The sequence below is a fragment of the Equus caballus genome, chromosome 3 (assembly GCF_041296265.1).
Source record: "Equus caballus isolate H_3958 breed thoroughbred chromosome 3, TB-T2T, whole genome shotgun sequence".
Classification (NCBI taxonomy): Eukaryota; Metazoa; Chordata; class Mammalia; order Perissodactyla; family Equidae; genus Equus; species Equus caballus.
The window spans coordinates 67,384,844-67,411,424 of NC_091686.1; the positions used below are offsets into that span (position 1 = coordinate 67,384,844).

General features: G+C 39.0%; 1 protein-coding gene across 1 annotated transcript; it reads right to left on the reverse strand.

Moving 5' to 3' along the window:
• Positions 1 to 13,512: 13,512 nt before the first annotated feature.
• On the reverse strand, positions 13,513 to 21,729 carry EPGN (epithelial mitogen). Its single transcript, XM_014738765.3, has 5 exons — positions 21,403 to 21,729; positions 20,796 to 20,885; positions 17,509 to 17,632; positions 16,555 to 16,707; positions 13,513 to 14,895 (listed from the first exon to the last, which is right to left on the reverse strand). The coding sequence occupies exons 1-5, from the start codon at positions 21,443 to 21,445 to the stop codon at positions 14,841 to 14,843; spliced, it is 465 nt and encodes a 154-aa protein (XP_014594251.1). The 5' UTR covers positions 21,446 to 21,729; the 3' UTR covers positions 13,513 to 14,840.
• Positions 21,730 to 26,581: the final 4,852 nt, after the last annotated feature.

The following is a 26,581-nucleotide window of genomic DNA, read 5'->3' on the forward strand; positions in this document are numbered from 1 at the left end:
TTATATCTCTTTATTTCCCTGTGCTACATTCTTGATGATTTCTTCAGAACTTCCTTCCATTTCTCGAATTCTCTCTTTGTTGTGCCTAAGCTACTGTTTACCTACAGGATTTTTTTTAATCCCAGACTGTATTTAAGATTTTCACTTGTCTTTTTTTCAATTTCCTGCTCTTATTTTATGGTTCCTTGTTTTATCTCCTTGAACATTTTAAGCTACGTATTTTAAAAGGCCTTTAGATCACACTTCCTGTAATTACTTAGGTGTGATTTCCACATTTCTTGGGTCTGTGGACTCTTTCCTTTCTGAAATTCTTTATGTGTTTTATAATTTTTGTTTATGCGGTCATCGTAAGTGGGAAATGTGTTCTCTGGAAGGCCAGCACATCCCCTTGGCTATGGAGACCTCTCTATCAAGCACTGTGATGAACTCTGCTGAGATGCAATGGGGGCCATTGGTTCTAAATCTTTCTCTCGTTTTACACTGGGTTTCTCAGTTTGGAATTCCCACGTTGTGTGAGTAATGTGATTTCAGGCCCTTGTATCCTTGCTTGGTATATCTTCAAGCTCTGATTTCTTGAACTTGATTCCATTTCGACTTACAGCCTGAGGTGGGTATTTTTCTGTATACTGAAGTCTTGATTGTCTGGGGAAGATTTTCTAGTCTCTTTTCATTAACAGAGCAGAACTTTCTTAGCTCAGGGCTCTAAATATCTGCCTGTGAGATCTTAACATCCTAGGTCCTAAGGCATACATCTATTACAGATTGTGACCACCTATCACTTTCTTCCCATTATAGCTTCAACGTCCGCTCCGTGTTTCTGGGATTGCTCTCTTTTTTGTTAGCTGCTGATAGCCACTCATTTCTTCTGTGTTCACTCATCCAGTAGCAATGTCTGACTCTAACATCATTTTCCAGGTTAAAATGCAAGCTTCAAAATGATGTAATTATGATCATATCAGACCGTAGAAAAAGAACTTTACAAAGTCATGTTTTGAACCCCAATGATTGCATGAGATTCTGCTGCTGTATCAAGTGAGAAATATGGCAAATCTATGATGCATAGTTTTGACGTGACAGAGTAGTATTAGTGGTGAATGAACATTCTCACTGAAGTGATGTTGTTGAAGGTCAACCTGTCTCACTCTGTGCTTCAAAGTCTTCATAGCACTTCAAAATGGAACTAATAGTTGAATAGTTATCTGTACTTTTGAAAAGAATACTGCTGGGATAACGTGATAGGCATTGAAAGGCAAATTACCAAAATGAATGTGCTGAAAAGATAATAATTGAACAGGAAAGAAAGGGTAGGACTTTACCATTGCCGCACAACCACAGGATTTAGCATCAATTCACATGTCAGAACATTCTTCAGATCTATACTGAAAGGGAATTTTTTCCTTCATTTATTCTAGTGAGAGTGACTAAATCACATTTTTATTTCTGCCTAACAGTCTCACATTAACAAGAATTAGCATACGAAAAACTTTACATGGAGGATATGTAGGAAAAGCTGTGACACATAATTTTAACTGCAATAAGATTTATGTTTCCTGTTTTATTCAAGCTGCTGCTCAACAAGCTAGAACAAACGTACCCATATAATTTTGAAGCCAAAAAATATCTTGTGGCTAAATTTTACATCAACAGTTTTATCCATGTACTTTGAACAAGAGATTTTAAAAGCAATCTGTTTGAAAATCTTGGTACTGAATATTTCAGATTTTTTCCATATTTTAAATACATAAAGAAAAAAAATGACTGAGTTAGGAACGATATACTTCTTGCAAAGAAAATGACCATATTGCTTGCTTTTCATCTTCTTTTTCTTTTTCTTTTTTGGTGAGGAAGATTGGCCCTGAGGTAACATCTGTTGCCAATCTTCCTCTTTTTCTTTGAGGAAGACTGTTGCTGAGCTAACATCTGTGCCAATCTTCCTTTACTTTATGTGGGATGCCTACCACAGCATGGCTTGACAAGTGGTGCTAGGTCCGCCCCCAGGATCTGAACCTGTGAACCTCTGGCGGCTAAAGCGGAGTGCATGAACTTAACCACTACACCATTGGGCTGGCCCACTTTTCATCTTTGCTGTCAAAGATCTCCACCGCTATGTTTCTATGACTATGGAGTTGGAGGGATGTATAGTACTATTAAAATTATCAATTCCTAGGCACTGCTTACTGAATTCTGATTTTCTTTTCTTTTTTTTTTTTTTAAGACTTTTTTTTTTTTTTTTTTTTTTTTAAAGATTTTATTTTTTCCTTTTTCTCCCCAAAGCCCCCCGGTACATAGTTGTGTATTCTTCGTTGTGGGTTCTTCTAGTTGTGGCATGTGGGACGCTGCCTCAGCGTGGTCTGATGAGCAGTGCCATGTCCGCGCCCAGGATTCGAACTAACGAAACACTGGGCCGCCTGCAGCGGAGCGCGCAAACTTAACCACTCGGCCACGGGGCCAGCCCCAGGATTCTGATTTTCTTGATCTATGTTGGAGCCCAGTAATCTACATTTTAGTATGATTAAACGATTCCTCCCTCCACATGATTCCTGTGCATACTAAATTTTGAGAACCATTGATACAGATGCTGCATTAAAGGGCATAGTAGTCAGTACACTAAAACATGTACTCAGACTACCCAGATTTCTGTGGAAGGTGGTCGTTTCTTTGACTACTGGCCGGGTATGTTAATTTATAAAGGAACAGCTGATACTAACAACTCAGTGAACAGTTTTATCCAAGCTACATATAGCAAAGGCAAGTGGAATTCAAAATATATCATCCTGCAGTTTGAAATTCATACGCTAGATCTGCAGGGTTAAATTAGGAAAAGGCCAAGAACATTTTCAAGGAGAAGTGGCACCAGTGACATGATTAAAATGTGAATGAATATAAAGAATAGTTTTCAACCCATAGGGGCTTTGATAATGAAGCAACCTTAATGTATCTAATGAGAATTGCTTATAATTTTCTGGTGGGTTAGGTAAGGAATACACATATTACTAGATTTGTAATTCAAGTAATCTGATTACTAGAATATCATTGGTAGAAATAACCCATAAGATGAATGGCTGACATTGCATACAATCAAATTTATTATTCATGCAAGCATTTACATTAGTCGGTTGTGCAGTCTTAAAAATATTACTTGTTAAATAAGCCAACTTTTAAACTTTATGTTATTAAGACAAGCCATGGGTTCCTTTTCGCTTTTAATTTTTTTTTAAAAAATTCATTGTTGTGATATTATTACTTTTTAATCATCATTATTCACATAGAAAGCAATTATTAGTTTTAGATTTGAAAATTGATAAGCAACTATGCTCCTCTATACTTGCCAATAAGTAGAACAAGTTTTTTTTAAAAATTATTTTATTGAGGTCATATTGGCTTATAACATTGTGTAAATTTCAGGTGTACATTACTATATTTCAGTTTCTGTATAGACTACATCGTGTTCACCACCAATAGTCCAGTTTTTATCTGTCACCGTACGTATTTGCCCCTTTACCCTTTTTGCCCTCTGCCCACTCCCTTCCCCTCTGGTAACTGCTAATCTGTTCTCCTTGTCATCTATATGTTTGTTTGTCTTCTGCATGTGAGTGAAATCATATGGTATTTGTCTGTCTGACTTATTTCACTTAGCATAATACCCTTAAGGTCTGTCCATGTTGTCAAAAATGGCACGATTTTGTCTTTTTTTATGGCTGAGTAGTATTCCACTGTGTATATATATAAATATATATATATACCACATCTTCTTTATCCATTCCTCTGTTAATGGGCACTTGGGTTGCTTCCACATCTTGGCTATTGTGAATAATGCTGCAATGAACATAGGGGTGCATAAGCCTCTTTGAATTATTGATTTCATGTTCTTTGGATGAATACCTAGTAGTGAAATAGCTAAATCGTATGGTATTTCTATTTTTAATTTTTTTCAGAAATATCATACTGTTTTCCATAGTGGCTGCACTAGTTTGCATTCCCACCAGTAGTGTATGAGGGTTCACGTTTTTCCACATCCTCGCCAACACATTATTTCTTGTCTTGTTAATTATAGCCATTCTGACAGCTGTAAAGTGATATCTCATTGTAGTTTTCATGTCCCTGTTGTCTGTCTGTATATCTTCTTTGGAAAAATGTCTGTTCACATCCTCTGCCCCTTTTTTGATTGGGTTGTTCATTTTTGTTGTTGTTGAGTTGTATGAGTTCTCATATATTCTGGAAATTAATCACTTGTTGGATATATGATTTGCAAATATTTTCTCCTGGGTGATGGATTGTCTTTTCATTTTGTTGATGGTTTCCATTGCCATGCAGAAGCTTTTTAGTCTGATGTAGTCCCATTTGTTTATTTTTTCTTTTGTTTCTCTTGCCTGAGTAAACAGCGTATTCAAAAAGATACTGCTAAGACCAATGTCAAAGAGTATACTGTCTATAATTTCTTCTAGGAGTTTTATGGTTTCAGGTCTTCCATTCAAGTCTTTAGTTCATTTTGAGTTAATTTTTGTGAATGGTGTAAGGTAATGGCCTACTTTCATTCTTTTGCACGTGGCTGTCCCGTTTTCCCAACACCATTTACTGAAGAGACTTTCGTTTCTCCGTTGTGGACTCTTGGCTCTTTTGTCAAAGATTAGCTGTCCTAGAACAAGTGTTTAAAGTCTTCTTATTTTATTACTTCTTAATTTATTTTTAGTTATTACACATTTGTCTAAAACAAAAAAAAAATTAAAATTGCTATAATTTTTATTTTATTTTGTCTGTAGTAAATTTTAACATTTGTACCAACCCATCAGACATATTGAGAAAAGCATGAAGCAAACTCTTAGAGGTAAGGAGAGTCCAGCTACAGCACACAGTGGCTTAGATGTGGGCTATTCCATCAGAAATTTTGTGTCAAACTTTTACCCATATATGTAAATACTGCATATTTTTTTCCAACCAGTACCAAGGATACCAACAATCTCTTTAAAATGTCTTCGCTTATTTTACCATAAAGCAGTTCACAAACTTATGTCATCACAAACATCATCCCCAGTTTAATAGCAACATAATAGGCAACAATTAAATTCTCTGCTTCTGTCCAATTTTAAACAGAATTGGATTGAGCTCAATCTTTTAATAATTTGTTTACTATTAAAATGTGAGTTGTTTTATAAAGGAAACTTATTCACCTTGGCTTCAGCTTTGGTTGTCGGAGCCATGCTGGACTTCATAAAATATTCTCCAGTTATATTCAATTTACCATCCAAGGTGATTCTGACATTGACTTTGAAGAAAGTTTTGAGCAATTTTAATTTGACCCTCTGATTGGGTTCTCCATTCTTCCTAGTTAGGACTTCTGTCTTTGAATTTCAAAATAGAGTGATGATTTTATTTCAAATGTGCATGACAGTTTTTAAATATACAGTAAGACTGATGATTTCATGCATTTATATCTTGGGGATTTCTCACCAAAGAAACACCCATATTTTGGATCTTTTGCAGCTTCACAGCAATAAGACTGATCTTCAATTAAGTACCTAAGTACTTCATAATTTTTACATCTCCTGCTGATGATCGCCAATACCAGTTCACTGTTCGTGGTTGAGAACCTGCTTTGAGCTGTTTCACTTTCAAGTTCAGCTCAGGGGACCTAATGGACAGTTACTTCTTTTCAACATGCCTCATGATCTCAGGTTGTTCTGAATTTTTCTCATCATGAATATTTTCTCTATAGTGAAGAATGTTTTCTCTCTCTAAATTAAGAATCATGTTTAAAAAAACAGAATTTTCCATTCATTAGTATTATCTGGAAACTTCTTGCAGAAGAGTAGAGTTCTGCCCATTTAATAAGAAAAAACATTTAGTGTAGCACAGATCCAGCAGATAGGGAAGCTGATTTGTGGAAGCTTGGTTTATGGAAACAAAAGTTTAAAATTGCCGCTAATTTATGAAGTTACAAACTAACTTTTCAGAAAATCTATCTGTGCAGGACTCCTGGTTACGTCCAGAAATTATACTTCACAGCATAGCCATGTAGGTTACTAGCTGCAGTGTTAATATCTAGATCCTCCCAAACCAAGATGTAAGTGGCCAAAAAAGTGGCTGCATATGTCTTTCAAAGTCTCTAAGGAGCAAAAAAATCAGAACTGGCTACTCTGATCTTTGAGGAAATTTGATCGTTTCAGAAGATGGTCAGTGTTTAAGCTAACAATGAAATGTATTGACTAGTGTATCCTAAAATGTCCAGGGGCAGGGCTGAAACTTCAAACAGGGTTCTAATCAGGGGTTGTCAGTGGTCGGAATCTTTTCCATGGTTCTCGCTGCTTCTATCTCTTGTAGTTTCATTCTCAAGCAGGCTGTTATCCTGTGGCAGCATTGATGGCTTTTACAAAACTCTAAGCTTTCATTCTGCTAACTTAGCAATGAAATCTGAAATCGAGAACTTTTCCCCCCAAAGAGTTGTGATAAAAATCCCAGGGCTGATTGTCACCGTCCTGAATTAGGCTGCCTGCCTGACTCTCAGTTAATTGCTTGTGTTGAGGGTGACGGAATGCTCTGATTGCCCCTGGGGTTAGAGGTGAGGTAAGCACACCTAAACCAGATGCAATGAAGCTAAGGAAAACTGGTACTCCATCGCAAAATCAGGGTGCTGTTTTCAAGATGGGCATGGATGCTGGCAAGGCAAACACATTTTTACCACCTTTTACTACATGCCGTGTATCTCCCTAGCCATGCAAACACAACCGTCTGGAGGGTAAACCAATTTTGATCAGGTTGAGAAGCATCTGAATGTGTGTCACTCACAGGAGGCCCTCTAGTCCCTCAAGCGAATGGACTGCAGTCTGCTCGAAGCAGTAGTGTGCAGACATCTGTTCGCCGGGCCCACTGAGACCGGCCTGATTCCTGATAGTCACATATGTTAGGCTCAAGCTGGGGACCCTAATTAGACCAAATTTACCTCTTTTCTTTCTTATAGCTTTCCTTTCGCTCACTGACCCCTTCTTTCTATTAAATTTTTTGTTAATTCTTAAGCAAGCGCTTGGTCCTGGAAGGCCTGCAGTTTGACCTAATTTATTGCCTAATATAGACTGCTGAAGGAAGCCAAAGTTTTTTTTTTCTTCTGCCTCATTTAAACACTTTTGAATAACAGTTTCCTCAGAGGGTAAAAATAAAAAAGGAGGAGGGGAATAAGTCATGACAAAGGACGAAGAATTGGAACTCTTCACATTAGTGCTGTAAGTTGATAATATTTGGAAGGAAGCCATCTTAGAGTGTGAATTAATTTAGGAAGGAAAGTATAGTTATGAGGTTTTCCATCCGTTTATAGCTTGACAAAGGGAAGAACAAACACTGTGATAATGTTTGTCTGAGAGAATGTGAATCCACAGTAACATGGGGACTTGGAATTACATCCTTGACACTCTTGTTAAAACTTAGGTGGAGAGATGAGGGTTATCGTAACCCCCAGTGCCCAAGACCTTAAGTGCCTAATATAATGAGAATATTTCAAGTGCCTAAATTATATAATTATAATTAAGGTTGAGGTTGAGAGACAAGGGTGGTGATAATTTCAAGGTATAGTAAGTTCTGTTTGAATGCTTGTTTTGAAAACCTGAATTTATTCCAACATAAAGGCACAATTTGAGCATAATGGGAATTTTGTGTTTGCTTATGCATGATTTCCTCTGAGAGAACGGCTACATAAATGCACAAAGCTGTTGAAGCAACCTGCGTAGACTATGCACACACATGCCCACTTCTCAAATATATACCAGCTACCTTGGTTCACATTTGTGTTATGAGCTGACTCATCTGCATCTGCTGTTACATCTTTCTATCCAATTTCTATAGCCCTTCCTCCATCACTTGACAGTAACTCACAAGCTAAAACCCTTCTGGACACCCACTTCCACATGCAAACTTCAGGCATTTTTCAAGATAAAAACCCTCAAGATAAAGTGCCCTATATACTGAACCATTTATGTATTTCTTAACCATTTAAAATGTATAAAACTATGCTACTGTTTTTATTAGGGTTCTTTATTTTTTTAAAGATTTTATTTTTTCCTTTTTCTCCCCAAAGCCCCCCGTACGTAGTTGTATATTCTTCGTTGTGGGTCCTTCTAGTTGTGGCATGTGGGACGCTGCCTCAGCGTGGTCTGATGAGCAGTGCCATGTCCGCGCCCAGGATTCAAACCAATGAAACACTGGGCCGCCTGCAGCGGAGCGCGCGAACTTAACCGCTCGGCCACGGGGCCAGCCCCGGTTCTTTATTTTTTTTTAATGTGTCACTGATAAAATTTTTGAGCATTATATCCCTAACCTCAGTTTTCCCACAAGCCCTGAGGTTTTTATTGCTCAGTTTTACAGCGTGATGATTTAGGAAGGCACATATCACATTACGATAAAACTGACTGTATTGAGTGCCAATAAGACCTTCAACAGGAGTTTCAAATATTTACTAATTATAAGTAATATTTATTAAGTGAGTACTGTGTTCTACATATTTTACATATACCAGCTATCTAATTTAACTTAATCCTAAAATGACGCTATGGGTTAGGCATAATTATTATCCCCATTTTATAATGGAGGCAACTGAGATTTAGAGGGGTTAAATAATTTCTTCTCCATCACAGAGCTAATAAGCAGTTGGGATTCAAAACCCAGCTCTCTGAAATTGCAGATCCTGTTTCAAACAACTTTGGCCAAGCAACCGCCATGGTTAAAGTGCTGTGCTGAAGGCCCCGGAACTGGCAGCCTTGGCGTCAAGTCCAGGTTCCACCACTTACTAACTGGGTAGCACTGAACGAGGTACTTAGATTTTCTAAATGTCAGTTTCTTAATCTGAGAACTGGAAGGCAATCATAATAAAATAGCTAATATCCATGGAGCACTTACTATTACCCTCAAAACACTCCAGGAGATAAATATTAACCCCTTTCTGCAAATGGCCACACTCAGGCTTAGAAAGGTTAAGAACCTTGATCAAGGTGGCACGGTGAGGAAGGAGTGGAGCTGGGATTTGAACTTCAATGTGTTCCACTTCAGACTCCTTGTCTTGACCACTCTTCACCACAGCCCCCAGTAAATCCTTCCTCCTGGCTGTGTCTGAGGTTTGAAAGAGATGCTGTGTATAAATTACTTAGGACGTGCCCACTCTATGGTATGAATGTAATGAGTGAGGTCCATTATTGTTATGATTACCACTGGAACTGAGTCCAAAACAAAAATCATTATAATACAAGGCAGAATGTAAGCAGCATTGGAGAGGCAAAGAAAAAAAAAAGGATATCCAGGGAGTTCAAAAGAGGGAAAGCTGATGGTTATAAATAATACAATTCTTCAAGGAGGAGGCAGAATTTGAAAAAAATTGTGTAAGACCTTGGCAGACAGAGATAGAGGAGGGTTACACATGTGGAGCAACAGCAGAGAGCCTATCACACGGAGGGGCATGTGGGGAGTGGAGGGCAGCTGTTGGCTGCAGCTGATGGTCTGCGTGGGGAGCCCTGAGAGGGTAGATGAGAAACAGAGACCACTCGAGCCTCCCTGGGGAGGGTCTCCCACTGCTGGGAGAGGAGTCTTTGCCAACATGGCGCACAGTGGGGAGTCAGTGTCGATTTTTGAGGAGGGAGGTAATGTAAGCAGGGTTGAGCACTGAGAAAACAAATCTGGCACAGATTGTAGCAGAGAGTGACTGAGGGCGTGGGCAGGGCAGAGTGTCTGAGTCATTGGATGCCCTCCCCTGCCAGCTTCCAGGTGAGTGTGGGTTCTCCTGAAAAGCACATTCCTGGGCAGCCCTGCCATCTGAGATTCCTTTCTGGCTTGTGAGGTTTGCAGTACGACAAGGCCCTCTACAGGCAACCTGATGACTAAACTCGGAGGAATTCAAATAGGCAGGATCTTAAAATTAACCCAAAGAATCAAGGGGGCAGGCTTTAAAGGCCCATAGGAACCCCGAAGGCGTGGCATAGTGACAGAAGCAGGCTGGCTGTTGAGGGCATACTCTTCTAGCCAAAGCCATGTAAGAATATAGGGCCGTCGCTCTATATCTTTCAAAAGAAGCTAGAAAAGCTAGATTTTTTTTTTTTTAATAGTAAAACATCTTGATTCCTAAATGTGGACTTGATTTAAAACAAACACCATGAAAGCCAAAGGAGATATCTCAGTGGGCTAGATCTGCATTCTAGGCTGCATGTTTTCGACATACAACTTCCAACCAGGAAGGGCATGTGGAGGTCATCTTTTGTCTAACTTCTCCACTTCATAGACAAGAATATCATGTCTAAAGGGCCCCAGCCAAGTTAAATAACCACACAGCTGGACTAGATCACAGGTCACGTAAGTGTCCATTCATTGCACAGATTTTTAAATGTTGCTTCCAGTTTTTGCACCGAGCTGGACCACCGCCATTGACTCTTTTTCTGTAAGGCCTATGTGGGACTAGGGTTAGGATTCAGAGTGATGTGGTGGGAAGGAGGTTGATGAGATTTTCCTGTAAATGTGAAAACCGTGCACTCCTCACCCCGTTACCAAACTGACCCAGGTGTGTCCCAATTAGGGTAACATCAGTGCCAGAGAACCCTTGTCCACAGGTGGTGTCAAGTGTTCCCAAGTGACCTCCTCGTGCCCTGAGTCCTGAGGATGAACCGGGGTTCACTTACAGTCTACAGGCTCTTCCCAGCCTGTACATTCAGCTGTCAGCGGGCACTTGAAGACTGTTCCGGCCCCACCCTCAGGATGGTATGCGTATCTTAATAATCTGCAGATGACAGCAGAGAGTTTTTGTGGTTGATCCATGACAAAGGTTATGATTTTATGTATTTTAAAGAAAGGAACTTTTTTCATTTGCATACAAATTACCTGGGTATATCTCTAAGCTCAGCAAGAAATCAACCCCTGATGCTAATGTTTTCCGTAAAATATTGGGAAGCATTATCATCTAGAGTTCAGATGAAGGACTTTGGCGTCAGAGCTACCTGATTCAGGTCTAGGCTCTGCCACTTAAAGGCTGTGTGACCTTGAAAAAGTGAATTTCCTTCTCGCAGCCTCAATTACACATGGGTGTGGATTAATTAAAACATGCTAATAATGCTTTTCAAATGTTGTAAGTGCCCATAAATGGTAGCTATATTACACTATTGCTTCAACTTGATTTGTGAAGGAACTTAATATCCAATTAATATTTTTGTGGAATTTTAAAGATCTAGAGATGCCATTCTTTCCAGAAAGATGTGAAGCCTGATCAACACCCTTTTAAAGATCAAAAGCACTGCGCTTGAATGGGGTCTTAACCGAAGTGCAATCTAAGTGACTTATGCTCCAATAACATCTGAGAGGTAAAAATTACAAAGAAAGGCCATGGGGTATATAGATAAGACCTAACTAAATAATTCAATTCTCCTGGTTACCATATAATCACCTTCCTAATCTTTATGAGGTGTTTCCTTGGAAGCCATGGGTGTTGCCCACAATCTGGAATATCCATCATGTTTAGTTTTGGCAGAGGAGTGAAATATGGTGATGGGACATATTTACTCATGGATATACTCCAGGGACCCAGCCTTTGGATTCTTAGGAAATTCACTGCATAGGCTCTCGTATTCTGAGCTGTGCATTCATTGATGTAATAATTAACAGAAATTTGGAGCTGAATTTGGAGGATATGCTTCTGAAGGTGCTACTGAATAGGGCTGCGCCAAAGGTTTGGACAGAAATGTGGACTCACCCAGGTTAGCAGTGCCAGACTCTGACAAATGAAATTTCAACACTTCCAGTTCATCTTGGCAGATGCTGGTATCCTGATGTCATGCAGCCATGATGTAAGCCAGAAAGAGTGGTATTTTGCAATAGAGAGATTCTGGTAACCCTTCCCATGAGTGTGGGTTGCCGGATATCAATATTTACATCACACCACAGAGAGTGTGTTACATTCTGTAATTCAGAGAAGTTAGATGGCTTACTCATGGTCTTCTGCAGACAAAAAATTGTCCTATGTTCAACATCAAAGGCTTAAATTACTGATGTTTGCCTTGTTATTTTCTTAAGACATTTTTTCAATTACATATAATGAAAGGAAATCTTCTTGATGTCACCAAGATGGACATTTCAAAATTAAAGGATTAGATTTGTATTGTGCCAGGAAACACTAAAAGGTGAACCAAGTTATAATTTCATCTACTTCAAACGTTATAAAAACATAATCACACAAAAAACTAATTTGGGGAAAGAAGATACAATAACAAGCAATTATAATTCCCTTTTTGTAAATTTACTGGCTCAAGTATGACTAAAATTATAGTGTTTGTTCCAACCTCCATCATGCTCCAGAATATTAACTAATGAAGCACTCATGAATATTGATGACCTAAGAATGTGTTCTCCAAGAATTGAAGGGTAGACACAGGAAAGAGACAAAATAGGAAATGAAAGAAACTGATGAATCCTTTGGCCAGTTTGATTTAAAGATTCCAGAAATATGTTCTCATTTTTTTTCTCAATGATCCATCCCACATAATGATCCATAAACTGACGGTTGAAAATGTAGTTCTGATGCAAGGGCTTCACTGGTAAGCTTTTTTCAGGGTCTTATTGCATATAGGAACAAAATAGAAGATGAAAAAATTTGCAGAACATCTTGTGTTTGTGCATTTTCCCACTTAAGTTCTGCTTACACACATCAATACTGCCATAGGAATGCCAGAAACTCCATCCTGCAAAATTAACCCTAGGAATTATGGGATCACAAGATGATTTTGTATGACAGACCATAGACAGATGGCTTCTCATGAGCCACACTGTAAACTTCTGTAGTCCCACTGGTGGATTTTATACTGTTAACGCATACTGGTGAAATTCTGCATTAACTGTTTGACAGGTGCAAAAATTTGAATCTCTAGTGGCTTTTGTTTTGGTTTACTTTTTGGCTGGCAGTCTGGGGCTTTAATTCTCTGTCTGATGGTGTTTAATTTCGATTGTATTTTGTTTACCATTTAGAAATATTTATAGACAGCACATATTTATAACTTTATCGGTTCTCACCTCTCTAGACTCTAGTGTTGATTGTTCTTTCGTCGGGAAGCAGTCCTTAATTAAGCTTTATTGTTTCTTCCTGGACTCTCCCCAGTCTTTTAAGACCATTTTGAAATGCTCAGGAAGAGCATAGCTTTCTAGGTGTGGTCACTGGCGTCACTGGGAGGAACCTTCCCCTCCCCACTCCTCGTATGATGTAACCTCTGCATACTGTGTGAGGACATGCAGAAAGTGCTAACGTGCCGTTCCTTCCGAAGGAAAAACAAAGCGAGTGAAACACCTTCTACTCAAAGGAAAGCAGAATGTGAGGTTTTGTTTAGGAGTGAATGAAAAGTCATTAACTTAGTACAAGCGGAAGTTTTGTTACTAGGCTACCGTTGTGAGAATATTCACATTTGATCCTCTTTTAACCCATCTCATGATCAAAATTAGTTTTGCTTATCTACATCACAACGGGGAGAAAGCGTCCATAGTTTTAGATTGAATCTAAAAGAAAAATGGTCAAGATTATTATTCTTTAATTTCGTGTTTTAATTCCCTTAAAAACAAATTCTTAAATTATTATTTTACAAACCAAACAGTAAAATATACACCTAAGATGATATCCAGTGGTGCGTTTTTGGGTTAGAGATGGGGCTGGGGACAGAGGTGGGTTTGAGAATAATCCCACTTGTAGCACAGATGTGGAAAAATTCCTCTCTTCTCCCCCTGTCAAACTTTAGAGCTAGAGGGGCCTTGTAGAAAATGAAAACGAAGCCCAAAGAAATTAAGGAAACTGCATAAGACTTATTTAAATTAAGTGGAAGAAACATGATTAAAGAGGAAGGACCCTAATTACCAAATAGTTATGTCTACCATTGTTCCATTTTCTCTCTCTCTGTGCAAATCTGCTTTCAAGTATTCAGAAATGGTAAAGAAAGTTTCCATATGCTGTTGGCTGTGGAAAATTCCTATGTCCAATTCTTCAGTTTCTATTTCAGGGCCAATTGTAGAATTTTATTTATTAGTAGAATTCTAGAATTTCAGCCCATATGGATAGTCACCGGGTAATTCCGCTAACAATAGGAGGAAGTGATGAACGTAAGCATTAGGAGACTAATAATTCTGACCCAGAGTTTTATAATCCATGCAGAAACAGAAATGTTTTGCCTACTCAGGGCTCGATATGCAGATAGCTTTCAGTCATCAGAAACTATTTAGCTTATTCCATATTTCACAGATAAAGGCTACACAATGTTGTCACCAGCTGGGTATGACTTGTGTTTGCCTCGGACATTCCATTTTCTTTTCTCTGGCGTAGACTTCTGGCACATGTTTGGTTCATTGGAGGTGCCATAACACTGATCTCATCCTAAGAGTTGACATCACATTCTTTTAGACACCATGAAAGCAGCATGTTTGGGATTAGGTCCATAGAGCCGTGGTCCAAAATACTGGGAGCATGCACGTGAAGAACCCAAGCTTGGCATTGCTTTGGCTTCCTGCAAGGTTGATCATTATTCCCGTGCAAATTCACATCTGACATGGTCAGAAACATGAAACTCAGTCTCTGCTGTGAGCACGATAACAACACAAAAGAGCAACAAACCCAGAGAAGGACTATGAACTTGACTTCTGTCACAGCAGCCTGTTACTTGGCTCCCATGGCACTCCCATGATGGCAAAGTCTAAAGACCAAAATGAAGTTTATTCTCTCATTTCATCATGATCTCAACTTCCACTGTTTTCAAGTCTAATCAGCTTGGATGGTTTTGTTGCTTCATTTGAAGATTTCCATTTTGGGCCCACTGATTTGTACAAATGCCTCACGATCATTTCTTACGAAGGCCTCACAGTGGTCTTCCTCCAGAACAGATGTTGTAAGGTGATTTCAATTTCAAACACCTAAAACAGAGCATCAGTTTCCATATGAATTTGACTTCTGTTTGTATAGCTTATTGAGGATTATCAAAATGGTCTGGTGTAGCAATTACTCTTGGTGCCCCACCCAGATCCCCTTCACCCACTGGTGGATCCACCCCCCCAGCATTTGTGGGTGTTAACAGGCTCCCAGGAGCATCCTCCTCCAGAGGATTGCCCTTGGCCAACAGAGCACTTTACCTGAAGATCCCTGGGAAATTCCAAGCCCCTGCTTCCTACCTGACCAGGAGTATGCCACCCGTGCTCGGCTGACGCAGGGTACTAAAACCAAGATCCCTCACTTTGGGACAGGGCTGCAATGCCATTCATGTTCTACATCTCCCTGTGGAGTCAGGGTGAGGCTAGACTTCAGCTAAAGCCACATCTTTCCTTACCTTCTTCCTCAGCTCCAGCTTTCTTTACTTTCTTACAGGTTCCACCTTAGAACACTCCTTTAGCTAATCACTTGCACGAGAATCCCCATCTTAGATTCTGCTTCTAGGGAACCTGACCCCAGACAGCTGTCTTGTTAACATTAAAAGATCTTATTCCCCCTTTTTTTTCCCCTTTCTTGGTCTCTTAGGCAATTGATATAGCAATATCAATTGATATAATAGATTTATTCTCTCTAAGATGCAATTGTTAAGCAAACAAAATTTCTCTTATTTTGTACAGTCTTGATGATTTTAAAAATGACAACTTAGTTAATAGAGTACAGCAAGAGAAATATATTTTTACTTTTTTCTTAAATGTATCTTATTATTTCTTGACTTTTCTCTAGTTATATGGATTTAAGAAAAAGTTACTACAGTGGATAAGGCAGAAATAAGAATTAATACGTAAGCAATTTATACTTAGTGGATCGAGCTTATCTTCTTGGGCTTTTAGCAGTAGACAGTATCTCCTGAATATACCTTCAACTGATGTCTGGGAAGAAAATGGCCCAGGTTTGTCACAATTTTCATTAATTTAAGACTCATTTCTTGAGTTGTTCACTCAACAAATATTTACTGAGTGTCTCTTGTGTGCCAGGCACAGTATTTGGCACTGAATATATAATTGTGAAGAAGACCCACTTACCCTCTACCCTTGTGGCACCTGCTGTCTTCCTCATTTATAACTCTGATATAGGCAGAGAGAGATGAGGATGAAGGGAAGTTGTAAACTGGAGCTATCCTATGGCAACTGCAGGTTAATTTTTGCCACTTGTCTGGGTTTATGAGAAAAGCATCAAAACAAATATGTAGAGGGGCTGGCCTGGTGGCATAGTGGTTAAGTTTGTGCGCTTGGCTTCAGCGGTCCCACGTTCACAGGGTCAGATTCCCGGTGTGGACCTACACCAGCCGTCAGCCATGCTGTGGTGGCATCTCACATATAAAATAGAGGAAGATTGGTACAGATGTCACCTCGGGGACAATATTCCTCAAGCAAAAAGAGGAAGATTGGCAACAGATGTTAGCTCAAGGCCAATCTTCCTTACCAAAACCAAACAAACAAAAGCAAATATGTAGGAACTTGCCAGATTTACAGCCATATTTTTACTAGAAAATTGTACATGTCAATGCCTGGTACATGGTAGAGCCTCGATAAATATTTGCCAAATGAATGAATGCCCCATGCCTTCATAATTTGTTTCTTTCATACCTCTTTCTTACGTAGCAGTAAAAAATAGCAAGAAAACCACTTAATAATAATCCAACGCCAATCCCAATTGCAACGTATTTTTCATAAGAATCCACAGCATATGAAGTTAAGGTCAAGTGCTCACATCTTTCTCCAGTATAACCAGTAAAGCATCTTTAAAAGAAAAAAGAATATATAATTTTAAAACTTATGATGATAGAAGTATAAAGAAATGACCCATTTCAAAGAATGAAAAAATTTCAATGGAAAGGAAGTAATTTAAATCAGAGGCAAATACCAAAGGAAAGGCAATCTGGTAAAGGTATTGAAGAAGCTGTGTATTTTACAATTATCATTTCATTAAAGTTCCATATTAATGCAACTTCCCTCATTGGTAGAAGGGAAAGGCAGTACGTTTGCATGAGTTGATCTAGAAAATTATTAACCTACTCTTTCTCAGAAGGATTCCAAGCAAATCAATGATCATAAAAATAGTATCTTAGTTGCTCTAGAACTTTTTATTTTGAAAGGTCTTGCTTGCTTTTTTTTTCTCCCTTTCTTGGTCTCTTAGGCAATTGGTATATCAATTGGTATAACAGATTTTTTTTTTTTGCCATAGTCTGTTTCATTTCATCCTGTAATCAAACCCATGAGAACTCAGAACCACCTTTGCATGTTGCTAAAATGCAGGTTTGGATTCAATAGTTTTGAGGTGGAGCACAAGTTTCTGCATTTCTAACAAGCTCCCAGGTTAATGCTGTTCATCTGGGAATCATATTTTTGAGTAATGAGGATTAGGTGGCTTAAGAAAAGACTCCTTAGATATTCAAATACAAAGAGGATTAGTGAGTCATGCTCAGATCACGAACCTTTTTTACTAGATAAGATAGAGGTGTGTGGAAATGTACTATGTGAAACACCAGTGGCATACATTCAGCTCCCAACTCTGGGACCTGGGAGGTTCTTTGCAATTACCTGCAGATGGCTTTCTCCAGCTCGTGGTGGAATGCACAAACACCATTGATGCAGTAACTATTGAGGTCTTCCAGGCAAGGATGTGAGAACTTCAAGGCTATGGGTCCTTCTGTACTGTAGTGAGCTAGGAAAAGGAGATACAATATTTACAGATGAATTGAGTCGTACTTTTACAGTAGATTTGTAATACATACGTAAAGAGATCTTTAATTTTAAGAATATTTTCTGGGTGCTCTGTCCTTTGAACTATTGATTTTTTCCTTTGGCAGTTATATCCACAAGGGCTAGGTTAATATCATCTAGACATTTCATTAATGAACAGGGAGTGGAGGTGGATTGGTGATTCTTTCATTCTTTGGAAGCTACATGATCAGGTACAGATACAAGTTTGCCAAAAGGTGGCAGCGTTGATTCTAGCTGTAGCTCGCTATCTTGAGCAAGGCTTTCCAAATGTGTGCCTGAATGCTGATAAATATAGAAGATCTCACATGATTTTTTCATTCTTCCCTTTACACCTGAGAAGTCAGCACTCAGGAAGATTTGAATTTACACTTGTGGGATAATGAACTTGATTTCTCTTCACTCTTCAAGGGAGAGTAAGATGAGAATTCTCCCCTCCTCTTCGGTGGACTATCATGAGTAGCTAATCGAAAAGGGAGCATTTTTCCTAACTGATTTCAGAAGAAGTATTGTTATCGCCTATACAAGAAGCTAGAAACAACTTATGGCTCAGGCTTAACATAGTTAAGACAATACCTTTGAACATTAATTAGAAATTTTACATAGTCAAGAGGCATTATGAGGGCCTGGGGAAAGCTGTGGAGTTCAAATGAGAAAACCTGGGTTTTGATTTCTAGCTCTGATACTATGCAAGTGACTACATTTGGCCAAACTTTCGTGGTCAAGTGTTCAAAGCCTCTGGGAAAGCTTCCCTTTGGGAAGCTGTGTTGTGGCAAAAATGTCTATATTTCAGGATGCTTACTCCACATTCCCTGACATACTAAAGGCATATGCTAGACCATCCTTGGGATTTATGCAGTGGGAATGACCCTTGGGTAAAACTGCATAAATGAGTCCTTTTTGGTGTACTTTAATTACTGATTCTTACATTTTTCTTAAGCAAAATGAGTGGCATTTTATTTTGTCATTACATTACACCATATTTGCCTTGCTAAATAGATTAAGAGAAGTCTACTTATTTGCTTTTAGGGAAAAAAAAACAGTTCTAAAAAAGCATACTGTTTGATAGTGAAAATACTAAATCTTTAGATATATAAGATACTGTGTTATATAATTTCATTTTGGTTGAGAACAGACAATATTACCTTAAAATTCACATTCATTTTGTTGAATGTGGTGTAATGAATTTAATTTCTCATTTTAATAATTCTGAGGCAGTGAGAATTTCCCATTACAAACAGTGCTAGGTTCTTCCTACTTGAAGACTAAAGAAGTTCAGTGAACTGAGCCTGAATGAGGACCTACTAGAAAATGTGAGAAGTGAAAGAAGACATTTCCAAAGAAAGAGTATACTAGAGAGACATCTTTCCCCTAAGGAGAGGAATATTAGTTATAACTTTGTGAAAATTTTCCTAAGAAATTGGATTCAGATTTTTAAGTTAAATAAAAAGCAAGGAAAAACTAAAGTTCTCCATCAAGAAAGCAAAGGAAAACTATAGAGATGGTATATTCAATCCCTTTCTTCCATTATTACTACCTGTAACTTGGAGCATTTTGCTTGCAGTTTACTATGAAGGAAGAAAAAAGGCGGTGCTGGGATAAGGTTATGAAGTCAGTCACTGAGAGGAAACTGCATTTTAATTTTCTACCATATTATCTACTAATGAAGATGTTTCCTCTCTGTTCAAAGGCTCAGAAGACGAAGAAGCTGCTAAAAGTTATTCTAAAATCCAGATTGATTTCATTTTGCAAATTGATAGATATTCAAAAACTCAAATGGGGAAAATATGTATATATATTTTTTTTGCTGAGGGAGATTAGCCCTGAGCCAACATCTATGCCAATCTTCCTCTGTTTTGTATGTGGGTCGCTGCCATGGCATGGCTGATGAGTGGTGTAGATCTGAACCCGTGAACCTGGGCTGCCGAAGTGTAGTGTGCAGAACTTAACCCCTGGGCCACAGGACCAGCCGCCTAGGCAAAATGTTTTTTTTTTGTTTTTTTTTTTAAAGTATAGTTTTTTTTTGCTTTTTTTTTTTTTAAAGATTTTATTTTTTCCTTTTTCTCCCCAAAGCCCCCCAGCACATAGCTGTATATTTCTCGCTGTGGGTTCCTCTAGCTGCGGCACGTGGGACGCTGCGTCAGTGCGGATTCGAACCAACGAAACACTGGGCCGCCTGCAGCGGAGCGCGCGAACCCAACCACTCGGCCACGGGGCCAGCCCCCTAGGCAAAATGTTTTAAATAAATTTTTAAAATTTTAAAATTAACAGTGAAATGAATATTTAAATATTACTGTCTTCCATATTCAGAAACAAAATATTTGACTTGATCTTCTTTTATTTGCCTGGCTCTGAGGACAAGATATGGTGTTTCCTCTGTCGGATGTCCCCTCACCAGTCTTCACAGCAGGGGGCTGTTATAGTTTGCGTGAGAATCATTACCACCCAGTACACAGGTCTTGGCAGGTAACAAGCTTTTCCAAATTCACCTCTGAGATTTCAAATAGGTTTGAAAAAGTGCTGATGCTCAATAGCAGTCAGAAGCTCTTCTAATAATAATGATAAAATAGGAAACAAACATATCATCACCATCAACAATAAAAATTGAGTGCAAGTGTGAGGAAATATAGCATATGCTAAAACAATAACAAAAGCCCCCAAAAACAAACAACAAAAAAGATCTTTTCAAAGATGAGGGAAAGTGGATTAAGGCTTCATCTTGGAGCCATAATTTCTCTGGCTGTTAAGAAGACCAAAATCTGATGTCACTCATCAAGAATTCCGAAGTGGGGAGAAACTGCCTCTGGACACACCTGGCTTATGGGGACCCCACCAGGAGTCAAACAGAAAACGTGGCATGTTTCACAGTCAGGACAGTAACTCAAGACAAACGTTTTCCTCTCATTTGCTTCATTTCCTCCTTTTAAAAAGGCAATTCTTGCTGACACATTTACCTGTCACTTCCACTTAACTTCATCTTGCTAAAAGAGTCGATCATCTAATAATAAATATACATCTAAAAAATTCCAATTTGCTTTTATCACAATCCAAATTTCTCTTAAAAGTTAAAAAAAATCACTTGAAATAGGAAAGTGCGAAGAAAATACCTTCTGTTTTGTTAACTGTCCAGTTACTTTGCTGGGCTGTGACTGGGGGTGTGACAGTCGTGGCTGCCTCTTCAGTTAGCGCCATCATTGCTGTACGAAGGGGGGAAAGGCATCGTTAGCCGGTGAGCCTCCTTCTTGGTACAAGCAACAGATTGAAAGTTCCTATTTATCCTCACTTCTGTTCTATTTTTAATTCATTTACACGTGAAATCCATAACCTGACTAGGGCAATTTCCTGCCAGTTTCTCATTCATACCAATTCCATGGACTACATTATGATTATGGAAAATAGAAACACATTAGTTTTTAAGAGAAAGTGATATACTAATTCAATCACAAGGATGTTAACATATAATAGTAAAAACATCAACTACTCCTCAATTGCACAAAGCAAACATTTCATAGGTCTCAGAAAAAGAGGTGTCAAATATATTAGGAGAGGAACCTACATTACATAGGAAACTAAATTGGTTCACAGATTCCTTGCTCTGATCTTTGTCTTGAAGAACAACTGTTAAAAGCCAACTTGTCACTAACTCAGAGAAAACGAATCGTATCCACATTTTAGGCTGATACAAAATGAACAAAACAAAAAGAAATTACCTACCATTGAAGAAGAGACAGACTGAGATTGGCACTCCGAAAGCCATTTCCTGCCGTTGTTAACAGTATCTCGCTCTTCTCCTCCTAGACTGACGGGTGGAGGCTGGAAGCCTTTTATTGAGCTCTCTGAGTCTTGCGTTTATATTTCGTGAAACGTCATCTGGCAGTTCTTACCAATCAAAAAAATATGTACATCTGGCAGCAGCTTAAAAAGCCTCGAGGCGCTCACGCACTGGGTTCAGATACCTGTGTTATCTCGCAATGTGATCAGGTTTTCTTGTGGAACACTGGTTTCCTGTTACCCGTGGGCATAATCGTGTATGTAAAAGCACTTAAAACAACAAAAAAGAATCTGAATTCAGGAAAGGCCCCACTGGTGTGAACAGAATTGTACCAGCTCCAATGTTGCTAGGGACCTATATAGGATTCCAGGAGAGTGGAGTTTTGATATTTGCAAACTAAGAAATAGCATAACTTGTTAATAAAAGAAATATTCCTGTAATTGCACTTACATGACTTTTCAGTACAGACTGGGTCCCACTGCAGATCAAGATATTTTGTCATTTAATAGCAGGGGAGAACAATTAAATTTGCACAAGAACAGAGGTTCAATATTCCATTTTAGTTTTTGCTACTTAGTTTTACTAAGTTCTGTAACAGTAATTGTTTTTAGTAGTATAACATTTACTTTTATGTCATTCTGCCATTTAATATTTTTCTGAGTGAATGGGATGGGCTACCAATTCTGGGAACTACAATGCTTGAATCTGTGCCCCAATGATTAGGCTAGAGAGAACCAGTAAATTACCAAAGCAATAATAATAATAATAATAATAATAATAATAAGGAAAATCTCCATTAAGATAAATTTAAAATATTTAGGTTTAGTACATCTAATGAATAGAAAGTTGTAAATTTAACACAGAACATTCACAATTTTCTCACTTTTAATCTAGTTAGGATTACTAAAGTGCATTTTAAAGGCTAAAACATGTAATTATTACCATTACATTTTGTGATTATAAGAGCTTCCTATAAATTTGCACTTGCTCCAAATTATTATAAATAATTTATAAATATGTTTTGCCGAGGCGTTGTGTCTTTCTACCAGGAATTTCAGTCACTCATATTTTCTATACCTTGAAAACCTGTTTAAGTCAAGCTTGTCTATCATTTGCAATATGTGCACCCAGCAAATTCAATTTACCAGAAAGGCTCCCTGTCACTATTCACATATGAACTGGGCTTTAGAAATCACACAAGAATGAGCTTGTTGAACTCATTATAACTTGGGCAATCACTTACCACAAGAGTCATCATTTTAAAGTTGAAAGAATATATAGTACTTGGCTCACTTTGAATGTGCCTACATTTTGTACTGCTTTTGTAGTTTTTTTTAAACTGTTTATTATTAGGACAGTGTCTGGATAATATTTTTCCCGGGCAAATAATATTTGAATTATAAATCAAATAACCATCTTCTGTACCATTTACAAAGGCTTAAAGAAACATCACAACCAGTTGCAATGTTAGCGCCACCAAATTAGTTGAGATAGACATGAGATAGACATAGTCAAAAGTTAGCGTAGGGAAAGCCGTGGTGGAGAAGGAAGCCACACTGGAACTATCAGTGACCCTCACTCACCAGACCCCCTCCTCCGCCTCATTCTCGCAGTGTGCTTTCAAGAAACGAAACGCTTAGAAAGGCAGGGAGGCAAGCTAATTAGGAGCCAGTCAGTAACCAGTGGAGAGAATGACTTGTTAGTAAAAGGTTTAAGTCCTCTCCCCAAACTATTCCTTCTCTCCCTGATAAGAAAATAACCAATGTTTGCTTGGATTCCTCAGGAATGTTGCATTCAGCAGATCCGAAACTTTTGTCTACGCAGAGGCAGCCAAGGGTCTGGGGCCATCTGGTCATCCGACCCCTGGCACTACTGAGCCCCTCCCTTTCCCTGCTTCTTTAGTTACATTCCTATGTCAATAGTTTCTTTAACCTTTGGCTTCACATATGCCAGAAGCTAATGTTGAGATCAGGGCACTAACCTCCCCCTCTCGCACAAGGCAAATAGAAGTTACAAATTGTTCAAAGCCCAGGTGGCCCCACGCTGGGCTCACGCTGGAGTCTGAGCTAATTACGGGGCCTTAAAGTTTTATTACAGGGAAACTGATGCCTGGAGGATATCAAGAAGCTGAAGCTTCCCAGACCCCAACTCCTGGGCTTCCTGGCGCCAGAATCCACTATCCGCAAAGGAGGCGGACACAAGGACACCCACCTGCCAGTCCCTCTATTTCTCCATCCGCCAGCAGCCTCACAGGGGCAAACGCAGGCGGAGGGGAAGGCGCCAACCTGCAAGGCCACATACGCCCCCCACCCCCCCGCCCCCCGCCAAAACCTCAAATAAAAACCCCAACGTTTTTTCCTTTAAGGCGGTGGATTTGAGTTTTAGCTTCCGTCTCCTCGTCTGATAATAATAATAAAAACCCTTTCCTTGCCATAAGCCTGGCGTTCCAGTTTTATTTCGCCCCTCTTGTGTGGTGGGTAAAAGAACCTGTGTTTGTGTCCGGTAACAGCAGTTTCTGGAGGTTGATGCCAGGACTAATGTTAAATATCTTTATTTCCAACACTGTGACACAGAAGTACAACCATTTTGTGATAATTATTAACTGGTGTTTGCATAGTGCTTTGCATTTTATGGAAGGTTTTCATGCATATTTAAATTTTCAGTAATCCTGGCCCCCAAAATTCCAGTGCCTAACATAGAGTAAATACTCATTCTGTCTTGAGTGAATAAAGAAATAAACTACAGGCCTTATTTTTATTCCCATCTGATAATTGAGGAATGGAGACTCAAAAGAATGAAGAGTCGGGACTTGAATCTGTGTTCAGATTCCAGATCATATGCCCTTTCCATTTCTCCAGCTGTGCCCTCTGGGGGGAGTCAGTATACTGATCTAGGGGAATTCTCTTAATTATCTCCTAAAATCGAGCGTTAAATAAATTATCTTTATCATAATAATCTAAATATTAAATAAAGTGTGGCTCTCACACACATTTGGGCTGAGAGAAATGGAAACATCTCTCTAGACGTTTCCCCACTCTGGTGAATTGGGCCACATAATATAGAAACTCATCTACCACTTTAGCTTAAGGTTTATACCAGAAAATAGCCCTAATCATCCCCAATGCTTCTTTTCCTCTGGGACTCATACTGATGGAGGCCACTTACATTTCTCTATGGGAGAGTCTCCTGCCTTCACTTCTTCAGTCTCTCACCAAAAAGTCCTTTCCTCAATCCTGAAGAATGGGGGAGACGGGTATTGCAGGGTCGCCTCACTGACATCTTTACTCATTCTTTTTTGGGAGGGTTCTCTTTTTCCTCCTGGGAAAGATTCACCCTGAACTAGCATCCGTGGCCAATCTTACTCTTTTTTTTTTTCTCCCTCCCCAAAGCCCCAGTACATAGTTGTATATTCTAGTTGTAAGTCCTAGTTCTTCTATGTGAGCCACCACCACAGCATGGTAACTGACAGACGTTCAGTTCCCTGCCTGGGAACTGAACTTGGGCTGCCGGAGGGGAGAGCACCAAACTTTAACTGCTAGGCCATCAGGGCTGGCTCTACTCATTCTTGCTACATGTTAGAGCAGTTTATAGTGAGAAAGGAGAAGGCTAAGAGCTGTGGCACTCCACTATTATTTTCCCCTCCTACCACTTTTTCTATCTTAATTTATTTATCTCTCTCCTCTAGTCATAAGCATCTCTACAAGTGTCTTCCCTTCTCTTGCCTCCCCTCCCTCCCTTCTCTTTCCCTTAGTTTATTTTTTCCTTCGACTTCCTTTCTCTTCTGCTTCCCCTCTGTTTTTTTTCTTTTCCTTTCCTTTCCTTTCTTTTTTGCTCATTCACTAACTCAATCAAAATTTGTTGCTGGACATGGGCAGGAAATGGTCACCAGTCCATTGCTTATCTCTCTCTATAAGTATTCTGTAATTCTCATGGATTCAGTTGCCATTCATTCACAAAATATCGAATGCCTACAACATCCATGGCACTGGGCTGGGTGTAATGATGTTTGCAAAACAAATAGACAAATCATGCATGGACTCTGACCCCAGGGAACTGGAAGGAGCTGAGGAAAGTACATACATAACTACAGTACTGGGTAGGGACTGATAACTGCCGTGGATGTCTGTATAAAGGGCTATGAGAGTTCAGGGGTGGGGCTTAGTCAAACTCTCACAGTGTTTTTTCATGGACAAGTTTCATTTGAGGTGAATCTTAAATAACAAGTAGAATTTAAACATATAGCAATAAGAGAAAGGATTCTAGGTGGGAGCTGGGCACTGAGGGGAGGCAGAGTGGTGTGTTGTGAAAAGAGAGTGAGTTCTGGCTCACATCATCTCAACAGATCTTGGTTGGAATCCTAGTTCCACTTTTGCTATCCATTTGCCTAGGCTGAGGCTTTTTAATAACCCTAAGGGTCAATTTCCTCATCTATCAAATGGGGATTGTCAATAACCAAAAAAAAAAAAAAAGTAAAGCATTTAGCACATGATAGGTGCTCAAGTAAGGATAGCTATAACTATTGAACATGTGTAAAGACACAGGGTGTATAATGGTCAACAAGGTCAGAAATTTAGTTGTTAATACATGTGGATGAGTCCTAAATTCTCATCACTAGCCATGAATTCTTATTCTCTTCCCAGACTGATATTACATCAGGACTTTTATTTATCTACTATGTCATCATCTCAACCTCAACATGTCTTAAACTGAACATTTTATCTCTTCTCCAAATCAGCTTCCCTTTACAACTTCCTCATGTTCATCAATGATAACATCTTCTGGGCTCTAACCACAATTCTCAGAACTTATTAAATACAATCCAAACTCTGGTTTATCCAGGCTTTCTCTAATCTATTTCTGCAAACTTATCCAGCTGTATTTCCACCACTCTCCAACACACACTTCACCTTAGTCTGACTGTAATCCTTGCTTTCACACACACACATATATACTAAGCTCATTCTCACCTCCATATCTTCATACTATTGTTCAATCTCCGTTCATTCTTCAGGCCCTTTTCCAGACACTTGGAGGACAAGGAAACCTAGTTCTTCAAAGCTCCTCCACCAGACCATCACATGTCTGTCTTTTATGGACCCCAAATATCCATAAATAAAGTCA